We start from the raw sequence: 12992 nt of genomic DNA on the forward strand, positions 1-12992 counted from the left end.
TGGCCCTTATGATGTTGAGGTATGTTCCTTGTATCCCAAGAATTTCAAGGGCTTTTATCATGAATGGGTGTCACTTTGTCGAAAGCTTTCTCAGCATCTATTGATATTATCATATGGTTTTTAATTCTTTTTGTTGATGTGTTGGTAACGTTGATTGATTTTCGGATGTTAAACCATCCTTGTGCCCTGGAATGAATCCAACTTGGTCGTGGTGAATTATCTTATGGATACATTGTTGGATTCTGATAGCTAAAATTTTATTGAGGATTTTTGCATCAGTGTTCATTAGGGAGATTGGCCTATAGTTTTCCTTTTTTGTGTTGTCCTTATTCAGTTTTGGTATTAGTGTAATATTGGCTTCATAGAACGTGTTTGGTATTTCCTTCCTTCTCAATTTGGGAAGAGTTTGTGAAGGATAGGCACTATTCGTCTCTGAATGTTTGGTAGAATTCATTTGTAAATCCATCAGGTCCTGGGCTTTTGTTTTTGGGAGGTTTTAATTACCATTTCAATTTCGCTGCTTGTAATTGGTCTGTTTAGGTGTTCTTTTCTTCTTTATCTAGCTTTGGGTGGATTGTAGAGTTGTAGGAATTTGTCCATCTCCTCTAGATTGTTGAACTTGTTTCCAATAACTGTTCATAGTAGTTACTGATTATTCTTTTGATTTCTGCTGTGTCCATTGTGATTTCTCCTCTTTCATTTATGATTCTGTGTATTTGTGCTTTCTCCCTTTTTTCCTTTGTGAGCCTGGCTAGGGGTTTGTCTATTTTATTTATTTTTTCAAAGAACCAGCTCTTGGTTTCATTGATCTTTTGGATTGTTTTTTTAGTTTCAATTTCATTATCTGCTTTGGTTTTTTATTTCTTTCTACTGGTTCTGGGGTTTTTTGTTGTTCTTTTTCTAGATCTTTGAGCTTCGAGATTAGGTGTTTCTTTGAGTTCTTTCTTGTTTTTGATGTGAGCTTCTATTGCTATATATTCCTCTTATTACTGCTTTTGCTGCATCCCATACATTTAGGATATTGGTGTCCTCCTTGTCATTCAATCAAAGAATTTTTTAATTTCTTCTTTGATCTCCTCGTTAGTCCAGTGGTCTTCCAGTAGTGTGGCTTTTAATCTCCATGAGGTAGGATAGTCCTTCTTCTTTTATGATTATTTCTAGTTTGATGCCTTCGTGGTCAGAAAAGATGGTTGGTATGATTTCAATCTTGGTGTATCTGTTGATGTTTGTCTTGTGCCCCAGTATGTGATCGATCCTGGAGAATGATCCGTGTGTGCTTGAGAAAAATGTGTACTCCGTTTTTTTTGGGTTTAGTGTTCTATAGATGTCTGTTAAGCCCAAATGCTCTAGGTCCTTATTTAGAGCTTTAGTTTCTTTACTTATTTTTTGTCTTGTTGATCTATCCATTGTTGATAGTGGGTGTTGAAGTCTCCCACTACATATGTGTTTTCTCTGATGTCTGTTTTCAGAGAGGACAACAGTTGTCTGATATATTTTGGTGCTCTTTCGTTTGGTGAGTATATGTTAATGAGTGTTATTTCTTCTTGAAGTATTGTCCCCTTAATCATAATGTAGTGACCATTGGGGTCTCTTTTTATTTTTTTGAGTTTGAAGTCTGTTTTATCTGATATAAGTATAGCTGTTCCTGCTTTCTTTTTTGGCCCATTTGCTTGTAGGATGTTTTCCATCCTTTGACTTTGAGCCTATTTTTATCTTTTGTAGCTAAATGTGTTTCCTGGAGACAGCAAAAGGTTGGGTTTTGTTTCTTAATCCAGGCTGCAACTCTGTGTCTTTTTATTGAAGAGTTTAGTCCATTTACATTTAGAGTTAATATTGATATGTTAGCATCTGTATTTGCCATATGTTTGTCTTTCCTTGATTTTATTTATTTATTCTTTTAATAACTTTTTTTTTTTTTTGGTCTTCTTTCGTTGTTATTTCCCTCTGAGGTTCTGGCTTTAGGATTCCTTGTAGTATTTTTGGAGTGGGGTTTAGTCGCAATGAAATTCCGGAGTTTCTCTTTGTCTGGGAAGGTCCATATTCTTTCTTCATGGAGGAAAGAGAGCTTTGCGGGATAGAGTATTCTTGGTTGGCATCTGTTTTCTTGGAGTCTGTTGACTATGTCCCTCCACTCTCTCCTTGCCCGTAGTGTTTCTTCAGAGAAGTCTGATGTCAGCCTGATTGGTTTTCCTTTGAATGTTATCTGTTTCTTCCCTCTTGTCAGCTTCATTATTTTTTCCTTGTCCTGGATTCTTGGGAGCTTTACTATTATGTGTCTTGCTGTGTTTTTCCTTTCGTCGTGGAAGTTTGGTGTTCTTCTTGCTTCTTGTATATCAATTTTCAGCTCCTTCTTCTCATTTGGGAAGTTCTCTTCAATTATATCCATGAATATTTTCTCTGTTCCTACATCTCTCTCCTCTCCTTCTGGAATTACTATAACTCTTATATTTCCTTTCCTCATGGAGTCAGATAGTTCCCGAAGTCTTTCTTCATTCTTTTTCCTTCGTACTTCTCTTTCCTTTTCTGTTTTGGTTCTTTTTATTTCTGTATCTTCAAGATTACTTATTCGTTCTTCCATTTCATCTATTCTGCTTTCATTGCTTTTCCCAGAGTTCTTTAGTTCCTCCATTAATTCTTTGATCTCCTGCATTTCTCTTACTTCCCTCTTTAGGGACTCAATTTCCTTCTTCTGATCTATCACTTTTTTAATCATGGCAATTTTAAATTCTCTTTCTGGAAGGCTCAGAAGTTCTTCCAAGTTGCTGTCGTTGCAATCTGGGGAGTGGTTTTCTTTTTGTGGTGTGCTTCTTTCCTGAGGAGTTGTTAGGTTGCGTGTGTTCTTCTACTCCCTACTGTCTGTTTTCTAATTTGTCGTATGCGTTGGGACACTGTGTTGCTCGGACTGACTGACATCTTGGGTGAACTTCTCCGCTCCCCTCTGGCTCTTCCAGGAGCCATCTCTGTCTTCTGGGGGAGCTTTCTGCTGGTTTTAGGCAGTTTTTACTGAAGAAATGTCCCTGTTCTCAAATGGCGAAGCGGGATGCAGTCCCTGCGCCTCCGGTTTCAGGCACACTCTTCTGCGCCCCCGGTCTGCCCCAGACGTGGGTGTCTGCTCCCTCTGTGGGCTCAGACTGCTGGTCGGAAGGGGCCTGGCGTGGAATAACTTCCCGGCTGGCCACTGGGTCCTCCAGAAACCTTCTGCCCTTTTCAAGCAGTCTTAAGAAATGTCCTGTTTTATAGGGTGTTAGTGACTTTTTTTTTTCCTGGTCGCTAGGTGGCGCCAGAGATCTCTCCTATTGTCCTTGGGGGGCTGTTTTTCGCCTCCCCCCACCCCGTGGGACAGAGAACAGAGTGGGAATGGTAGGGTACACCTCAACAGCTTTGGGGTGCTGTGTCTGCCTTGTGCCCCACCGTCGTGGAGAACCCACGCCCCGAATTTTCGTGCCCCGGGTCTCAGTTCAAAGCCCTCAGTTCCAGGACGCGGGCTGTAGCCCAGTTCAGTGGCGCAGGAATGGCGCCTTTTGCACAGCTCCCATGCCTTTCGCCTGGTTCCTGCTCACTCAGGGAGGGACCTTCACCTCAGTGAGGACCTCCGTGAGTCTCCCCGCAAGCCTAGGTCATCTCCCCGCAAGCCTAGGTCGCAGGCGCGGGGACCTGGGCAGCCGCGATCCAGGTCTGCACTTGCTTTTCAAGCTCCCCGAGCGCGCCGCATTTCTGCGCCAGCTTACCGGCAGCCCAGGCAGTGTGCGCGTCTCCCGGGGTCTTTGTTCTTCTCTAATGGCGCCCGGAGCCGTTCGCTCACCGCCGCGGCGGATCCTGCAGGGTTCGCCTCAGCTCCCGTTCACGGGGTGTGGTGGCTGCAATAGTTCCTTTCCACTCAGGGTCCCGCTTGCTGCGTCCTTTGTTCTTGTTGGCCGTTTTGGTTTGTTGTTTCCTCCCCTCTGCCGGTGGGAGAGTGCCGCCTCTGTGGGCGGGGGAGGGGAGCAGGGTTCTGCGCTTCCCTCCCTTCTAGTCCTCTTTTATGGCCACTTTCTTCTTCGGGCAGTTCGCTGGCGTCACCCGTTTATCTTCCGTGTCTCACTTCTCACTGGGACCTGCCGCTTTTCCTCCCTATTAACTTTTTTTAATGGGAGATCTTACTCGCAGCGTCTCCTCGCCGCCATGTTGCTCCGCCCCCCTGATATGAGCAACTTTAAAGCTTTGTACTCACATTGTCAAATAGCTTCCCCAAACAATTGCAAAAATTTATATCCCCATTAACAAAGCATAAGAGATGTCACTTTACTGCACGTTTACCATCTAGTATTATTATACTTTTGAAATATTTATTTTGCAAATAATCTTCTAGACTTTTGATTCAAAATGTCAATGGCCATTTAAAATATCTGGTCTTCCAACATGTATCACACAAACTAATAATCTGGTAAATAATTTAGAAAACTTCTGATTGCTCAATAGAAATTACATATTCTATAATCTATTGAATATAAAGTCTCTGGAAAACAAAAGTGTAATTTTGAACTCTGAAAAACAATAATCTCCAATGTGTGCTCTTAAGCAAAATGACAGTTAAATTAACAATGTCCCAATTAGATCCTCAAAAATCATTAAATGGACATTTTAAAGTAAAGATTGAATAATATTGTAAGTTCTACTTACTTTTTAGTCATTCTCCATAATTATATCTAAGGATGTCTCCATAGTTCATGCTTTGAGAATGCCAACTTACCTGATATTATGTCTTCCACTCTCCCTTACAACAGACTGTTTTGTTGGGTAATATTAAAGTGTTGTAAGTTCATTTTAGGAACTAGAAATTTTAGCAAAGACAAATGCACTTAAGTTGTGGAATGAACTTTAAAGAGAGGCTTGCTAAATGGGTGAATTGGTGGTGGGAACTTCATGGGGACTAAAACTGAGATGAGAAAGCATACATTGTACAAAAATGAAGAATGATGTAAAAATATATATAAAATAAAAAAGAAATAGTACCAAAGTATATATAGAAATAAAAGAAAAGTAAAAGAAAAAAAAACAAAACAAAATGAGGAGCTTGCTGTTGCTGGCACCCTAGAAGTTATACCAATATGTAAATTATTTCTTTGTGTTTTTGCTGCTTCTACTATTATAGTCCCCACACCAGAGTTGGGTGTAGAATTCTGGTTTTATTAGAGATGTTACTTAAGTGAAGACTTTATTTTGCATTTATTTACATGAATTAAATCCTGTGCCTTGCCTGGGATAGTGGGTAAGTTTTCTAGTTGTTTTTCACCATGAGGCAGCTGTTTATGAGACCCAGTGTTTTCAGGGTTCTTGCTGTCAACTCTTGGCCTCAGGTGTTTTGCCTTTGTGACAAAATGGAAATCTTAACTCTCAGTCTCTAGCACCTGCATCTACATCCAATGCACCTCTTGGTTATTCTGCTGTTCACTCATAATTAACTCTCCAGATTTGACTTTCTAGTTCATATCTGACACTTGAGGATTGCTATGTCTTTTGAACTTGACTCCCAATACACACACACACACACACCACGTGTATGTGCATGTCTTTTATATTTTAATATTTTATTCAATATTTCTACATAATTTGAGTCAATAGTGCTTGTATTGAGGGAGGAGATTAAGGAAGAAATGCATCTTAATATGATCTTTTAGAATAAATTAATAAACATGACAGTAATATTTGCTATATATTTCACATTGTATTGTTCTTCAGTAACAGTTTGGTTTTTAAAATATACTTTGTTTTCTTGGGTACTCTATAGTCTAGTGACATTGTGAATGGATCTCTTTTCTCTAGCAGTTTTTCTATATTTATATTTGAATCATTTATTTACAAATTGTGGGCAAATTCAAAGGTTGTATTGAATACCTGATTTAATGGTAAGGAGGCTAGTTGTATTTTGGGATAATATTGTGATGTTGAACAAGGATTATTTATAAATACATTAAAGGCACTAATTCTCCTACAGAAAATAAATATCAAGTGATAGTCATTAATTGTCAATTGTAATTTTCTGTCTTCTACTCCCATTTTTTTTTTCCTTAATGCAGACCTTGCCTCTCTTGCAAGCTTTGTGGTTACACCACTAGAAAGACTTGTTTTATAAATAAGATCTAGGAGTAATATTTCTTTCCAAGACTTTTGGAGCAATGCTATGGCAGAAACACCAGCTTACCGGTAAGCAGAAAATATAACTTTCACTATAAAAAGGTATGATTACACAGAGTAGCAATATCTCTGGTTTTCATCATTGAGGAAATCAATAGCAGTGCAGACTATAATTATCTGTTGGACTAGAGTGGATAAAGGAGAGCAGATGAAAGAGTTTATTGACTTAGTAGGAACTATTAAATAGCAAATCAGAATTGTAGAAATAAATAGCTTTTGAACTGGCTGAATTTAATCCAAATGCCCAAATGCTTCAAGAATTAACAAGAGACTGGGATAAAAAAATAAATAAAACAAACATCAAAACACCCCTCTTGCAGCCTCGCCCTCTCCCACACAATAATTTACTATTAATATTGGTAAACTAAAAAATAAGCAAAATTTTTATTACTGGTATAGGAAGTAAGAGATCCTCTGTCCTCTCAGTCTCAATTTGAATATTTCATGTTTGTATTTGAAAAACGTCATAGTTCAGGTGTCACTTTGTGTAATAATAAAAGGCCAGTGTTCCATCTCACAGCACTATGTTCTTTATTAAATAGATTACCTTTGGAATTTTTAAATATTCACAACAGAAGCAGTAGGTATAAGTCACCCAAAGGAGAAATATAATACTGAGAGAGGGAAGAAAGGAAAGAATAAGCCTTTGTATATATTGTTATTTTCAACCATACATTCAAGTGTTCAATGTCAAAAAGAATTATTCATGTATGGAAGATTTTAATTTTAATCTTTGACTCAAACTTACACCTATAGGAACAAATGCTGTTTCTTGTATCTTTGGACACATAGTTAGTAAACAGGTGTATTGTCATTCTTGCATTTTTGGTATAACCTTAATGAAATGCACAGTAGCTGTTCCTAAATCATTTTGTAAATAGAAGCTATGCTTTATCCACAGAAACAGTCAGTTCTCAAAGAATGGCATTGCCTAAAGATCAACTGGGTTTTTATTTGCCAGTAACATAACTATTTTTATGTATTTAAGTAAGGTTTCTTTTTTTTAAAGATTTATTTATTTATGCACACAAGAGCTGGGGTATAGGCCAGAGATCTAGGGGGTGAAAGAATTCACCAGAGACAGGGTGGGGAGCAGAACAGGCAGAGTGACTGAAATACACTGCTAAGGGGAGCAGTGGGCGAGCCAGGAGAGGTCTACTGTGCCATGTGGGTTGCCCACTGGTGGGCCAGGGGTCGAAGTTGTACTGCAGAGGCTGCAGATCGCTTCATAGTGTGGTGCTTAACTCCTTGCATCACCAGGGAGGCCCCAAGAAATCTGTAACTGACTGTGATCAATTAATTGAAAACACCGCTGCATTCAGACCAGCCTATGTGTATACAAGGTTTTTTTTTTTTTTTTTTTAAGATTTATTTATTTGTTATACAAGAACTGGGATATAGGCCAGATGTGTGGGAGGGTGAGAGGATTCACCAGAGACAGAGCAGGAAACAGAACAGGCAGACTGACTGAAATACACTGCTGAGGGTAGCAGCGGGCAAGACAGGAGAGGTCTGCCGCGCCATGTGGGATTCTCGCAGCTGGCTGGGATTGAACCCATGCTGCAGAGGCTGTGGACAGCTTCACAGTGCCATGCTCAACCCGCTGCGCCACCATGGAGGCCCCTAAGTAAGGTTTCTTTTTAAAGCTCCCCGTGTATCTAGATTCTGGAAGGTAAAGCAGAATTTCATAAATGTGGTGAAAATAAAATTTTAAAAATTTAAATAGCAAATATAAACACTTGTACACAAGAATATTTGCTTGTTTCTATTCCACAAACAATTTGCAATGTATTATAAACAATGTCAACATGTAGTCCCATTAGTTCAGACTCAAAGACAGTATGTTATTTGATCCATTTATCCATACAGATGTGATTTCATAATAATTTATAGTGCCTTAATTCATGGTCATTAAAGAGATGCTAAATATTGTACATCTTAAGTGTTTATCAAAAAAGAGGTTAAAGTTCACAAGTATGGAAACCAAAGTAGCATGTCATAAAGAAAATCTAAAGTGCAAACTTATGAAAAATGGGGAACATTTAGCTTCTAGCACTTATTCTATTACTTGGCCAATCTACACCTATTTAAAATTTTATGTTTTATAATATTATTTATACTAAATAAATACTATAATTTCTAACGTAAAGCCAGTATTTTCAAAGGGTGGTGAAGATGTCCCTAATAAACGCTTATTGTAAATGATAAATCTATCTGTAGAAACATTTCCTGTTCTGATAATGTTTAACTTTACATAAACATTGGCTCAGTAATGACCATGAATTAGGAATAACAGCTTTCTTTTTGAAAGTCATGTTGACTGTATGAGTTTAGAATGCCCTACTGTGCACTCCATTAGAACTATTCTGTGGTTCCCATTCTGGAAAGAAAAACGGTCCCTCCTTGTAAACATCTAAATCCCTCTCTGCTCATGGGACACCAATACTGTGTGTGTCATTTGTTAGCTGGACATGGTTATTATTATTCTCTTCCTAAGCGGTTAACTTTTTTCAATTTTGAGAGACACCTTGTATACTGTTATATCATTGCAATTTTTATTGCTCAAAGAATTCTTAATTTCTAGTAGTTCCTTCAAAGAAACCCAAATGGTTAGATTTTAGGTCTCCCCACTGCCTGTTGTTTTCTCAAAATGGACTTACTCTGCATGCAGAGGCCATCTGTGCAGTTCTTGGACTGCAGGACGAGGCCATCACAGTCTTTGCCTCCGTTCTTAGGAGCTGGGGCAGTGCACTCCCTCCTGCGCCAGTGTGTGCACTCAGTCCCACAGGTAGACCACTTGCTCCATGAGGTCCATCTGCCATCCACTGTCATGGGAAAAAACAAACAAACAAACAAACAGAAAAACAGCATCAGGTCAGAGAGAGTAGCAGCTGCCTGAGGACAGACAGGAATGGGGTTTGAAAATAAATAAAGCACAACAAAAAACTTCAGAAAAGACCTCGCTGAGGAGTTCTGCAGTCATTTCACATGGCTGGGAAGCATATTCTCTATGCATCATCAGATTCTGTGAATTTCCCTACTAGATATGTGCCTGCTTCCTGGCTGACCAAGATGAAGGATAACCAGCAAGTATATTAAAGTATAGAGAGGGAAGGAAGCATGATAAACTAGCATCATCAGATTCTGTGAATTTCCCTACTAGATATGTGCCTGCTTCCTGGCTGACCAAGATGAAGGATAACCAGCAAGTATATTAAAGTATAGAGAGGGAAGGAAGCATGATAAACTAGGGTGGTGGGCTATGGGTGACTGGGTAGTGGGTGCATTATGGTGGCATTGTCTGATTAGGATATACATAATTAAAATACATTTAAAAGATAAGTGAGGCAAATCCTAAACAAACAAACCATAAAGAAAACAAACAATACATACTTAAATAGTATGAATCTAATTTTAACAAAGTGAAATACGAATGGCGTTTGCCTTTTTTCTATTATGGCTTTCATACTGAAAATTAGGGGACCTCTTTTTGTATCCAAGATGCTTCGTGCACAAGATATTATGAGCAGTGCAAGCAAACCTCTGTGCAGGTTGAGAACAAAGTTGGCATAGTGGGGAGAAGTAAATCTGTCTGTCCACTTACCCATCTACCGATCACCTCTCTCTCTCTCTCTCTCTCTCTCTCTCTCTCTCTCTCTCTCTCATAGTATCTTATAGATCTTCCAGATCTCATAATAACTTACAGATGCATAGTGATAGAAACTATATATTAATTTAAAGGATTTTAAATCTATATGGTTTCATATTAAAATTATTGTGCAAGTAAACATGCCTACATGAAAATATGATGAGAACATTAATATTTCAACCACACAAAGTTGGTAATATAAGCAACTTCCAGCACTTTGGAAAAGAGACATTTTCTTTGACCTAACCTATTCCAAATCATGTGTGCATATGCACACATACATTTCAATTTCAAGTCAAAATGCTCAATGCATTTATAATTGTGGCCATCAATACCTAGATAAAATAAAGGAGAGTATAAGACAAAATACTAAAATGTTAAGTCTAGCTAAGTGTTAAAATGTGTTCCAAAAATAAATAGTTGTCAACAGATTCTGTGTCGACATTGTTTTGGTATTTATAAATCAACACTTGGGTATATAAAACCATGGGTTATATATTTCTCTCCAGTTCATTTTATCAACCCAGCTCTGATAAATATTCTATTAAATGATGAACAGGTAAAATCTGTGCAAAATAAAGGGAAGTGCAGAGACTGTATTTCTAAATAATGAAATTCATAATATAATGGCTAACCCAATTGAGTACACTAAATTTTTGGATTTCAAAATAATTTTAGCTTAACTTTTCAATAGCCATTTTGGTCTTGGAAAATACTGACATCAATTTACCAAAGGGCAGTAGTTGGTAAAAATATGAAATAAACACAGAAAGCTGCTCAGAGGCAGAGAGGCTATAATGCCATAGTCACCACAGAAAATAATTCACAGAATAGGTGACCAACAAGTTCAGATAATAAAGAGCTGAATACACAGTATTTTCAAAATCTTAGCCAATGTGTCACAAAGCTTTGCCTCCTGTTTAATTCATCTCAAATATTTATTTGCCCTCGCTCAGAAACTGACATGAAATATAAAATATCTCAGTCTAAAATATAATTTTAATTTCATTTCCAATTAAAATTTCCACAGCTTTCTGAAGGGCCGTATTCTTAAAATGTGTGGTTTTCAATACACCTCAAATCCCTTGAATTATAGAACCTATCGGCAGTTCTGTTGAGTAATGGAGAGGGATTATATTCATAAGTGTCTAATCTCCTGTTTAATACTATTTTGCATGTTCAGTAACAAAATCAAGTAACTCTTTTGAGGAAAAATACTTGATTTTGGAGGAATGAAAACATTAAATTGTATGATAGATTTAAATGTTTAGCACACATTCAGGTCAAGAATAAGGCTTTGTACATAGCCCCTAAAACATATTTCTAGGATGGGAAGGAGCATTGGGGATTAGAACCGTGGTTTATTTACCAGGGCACAGCGTGGTACAGCCTATTTTCTGCACACTCTGCCCTTCACAGAAGGCCCCTCCATTGAGTGGTGCTGGGTTGGTGCAGGTCCTTGTGCGTTTCTGATACCCTCGTCCACAGCGGCTATTGCACACAGACCACTCTGTCCAGGTGGACCAGCCTCCGTTTACTGGAAGAAGATAAGTAATGAAATGTGGGTTAAACGCGTGCGTGCACACACTGGCACACAAACAAAACCTAGCACTTAACAAAATCTACTCTCCCAAATGACCATTAAAAATATATATAAAATTTCAAAACTAGGAGAGATCATGGACATAATCTCATTCAATGTTTTATTGCAGAGCTGTAGAATCGCAGTTCAAAGATAAATAAAACAATTTACCAAAATTTACTCACCTACTCAGAAAAGTAAATATGATTGTGTTTTCCCATTGGTTAGTACTCTTAAAAAAACACATCCTCTTACCTAGTAAACCTCCAAAAATTACGTTTGACAGCTTGTCCCAAGTAATAAATGTTTACATCCATCCTTATGCCAAGAATGCAAATGGGTCTCAAGTGTGGAACTAAATAAAATCTTTTTGTCTTTTCTTGATAACAAGTGATGATTTTTCTTTAGCATATATAAACTTTACAACTTTTTAAATAATTTTCAGTTGTTTTCATTAACTAACCAGTGAATTTGGTTATCAAAGTCTTATCTTTCTGGGTTTTAAGCTAATTGAGTAGTTATTTGGATTGCTAATTAGTGGATGTAATTGAAATGGGCACCCATCTTGTATATAAAGCTAATTATGTATGGTGTTTGATGGAGCTGTCAATAGAGATGTGATTATAAATTCTACTCCCAAAAACTATTTCCTCTTTTCACTGCTGAAGATATCGCTCTAGAAAATACTCTGATATTTCATACTTTAATAAAGTCTGTGAAATTATTAATTAGTTTCTAATAAAATTATTTGACAGTTAAAAAGTTAGTTTAAATATAGCACAACCAGTTTATGTGTCACTCATTCAGACACACAAGCCTTATACATGCACATCATTTGTGCAAATTTCCTCTTCTAAGAAAACTATGTAACAAATGTTTTATACATACAGACACAGGAAAGAATTTTTCGCCAGCAGACTTTTTTATGTAAACATTTGAAAAAACTGTAATTTTGACATAGGAATAGGGTAAGCCTTATGTGTTTGTGTGATTGACTTTTAGTCAGTCATTAAAAGTGATATCATAGACATCTATTTAATAATACATGAATATGTCAACATTATGTTTTAAGTAAAAAAATGTATAGCCTTTATTTTAAAATCTTAGGTATGCATAGAAAGTACCAGTAGTATACACAAAAATCTTTTTAAAAGCTATCTCTGGATGACAGTATGACAGAATTATAGGTATTTTCTTCTTTGTCCTTTTCTGCATTTCCTAAATTTCCTATGATGCATACATACTTGCAATATAAAAGTGATATTAACAAAAATAAATGTATACAACATACTCAAACAAAAAACTGGTTAGATGTATGAGCTGGGTGAACTTATTTTATGAGACCATTGAAAGGACAAGCAAATGGCGTATGGGTAGAATTGCACGTAGAACTCTGTAAACAGCAAAAAAAAAAAAAAAAAAAAAAAAAGCACTTAACCTACTCAATTTTACAAAACTCCAAAAGTCATGGACGTGTCAGCCTAAATTGCTTATTAGCACACTGGCAAGTTGATACTAGGTTTATAGTATACATGTACTACTCTGTTGGGATTTGAATGAGAAATGAATAATTATAAACTTTCCAAG

General features: G+C 37.2%; 1 protein-coding gene across 1 annotated transcript in view; it reads right to left on the minus strand.

The window, feature by feature from the left end:
- UNC5C (unc-5 netrin receptor C) overlaps nucleotides 1–12992 on the minus strand; it is a 425753-nt gene that overhangs the window by 66105 nt on the left and 346656 nt on the right. Inside the window, exons 6-7 of the mRNA XM_054688141.1 lie at nucleotides 11193–11360; nucleotides 8835–8999 (exon numbers count right to left, since the gene is read on the minus strand). Coding sequence (XP_054544116.1) covers nucleotides 8835–8999; nucleotides 11193–11360 — 333 coding nt within the window. The remainder of the gene's footprint in view (nucleotides 1–8834; nucleotides 9000–11192; nucleotides 11361–12992) is intronic.

The sequence above is a fragment of the Talpa occidentalis genome, unplaced genomic scaffold (genome assembly GCF_014898055.3).
Source record: "Talpa occidentalis isolate TD23 unplaced genomic scaffold, MPIMG_talOcc4v2.1 talOcc4.6, whole genome shotgun sequence".
Taxonomy (NCBI): Eukaryota; Metazoa; Chordata; class Mammalia; order Eulipotyphla; family Talpidae; genus Talpa; species Talpa occidentalis.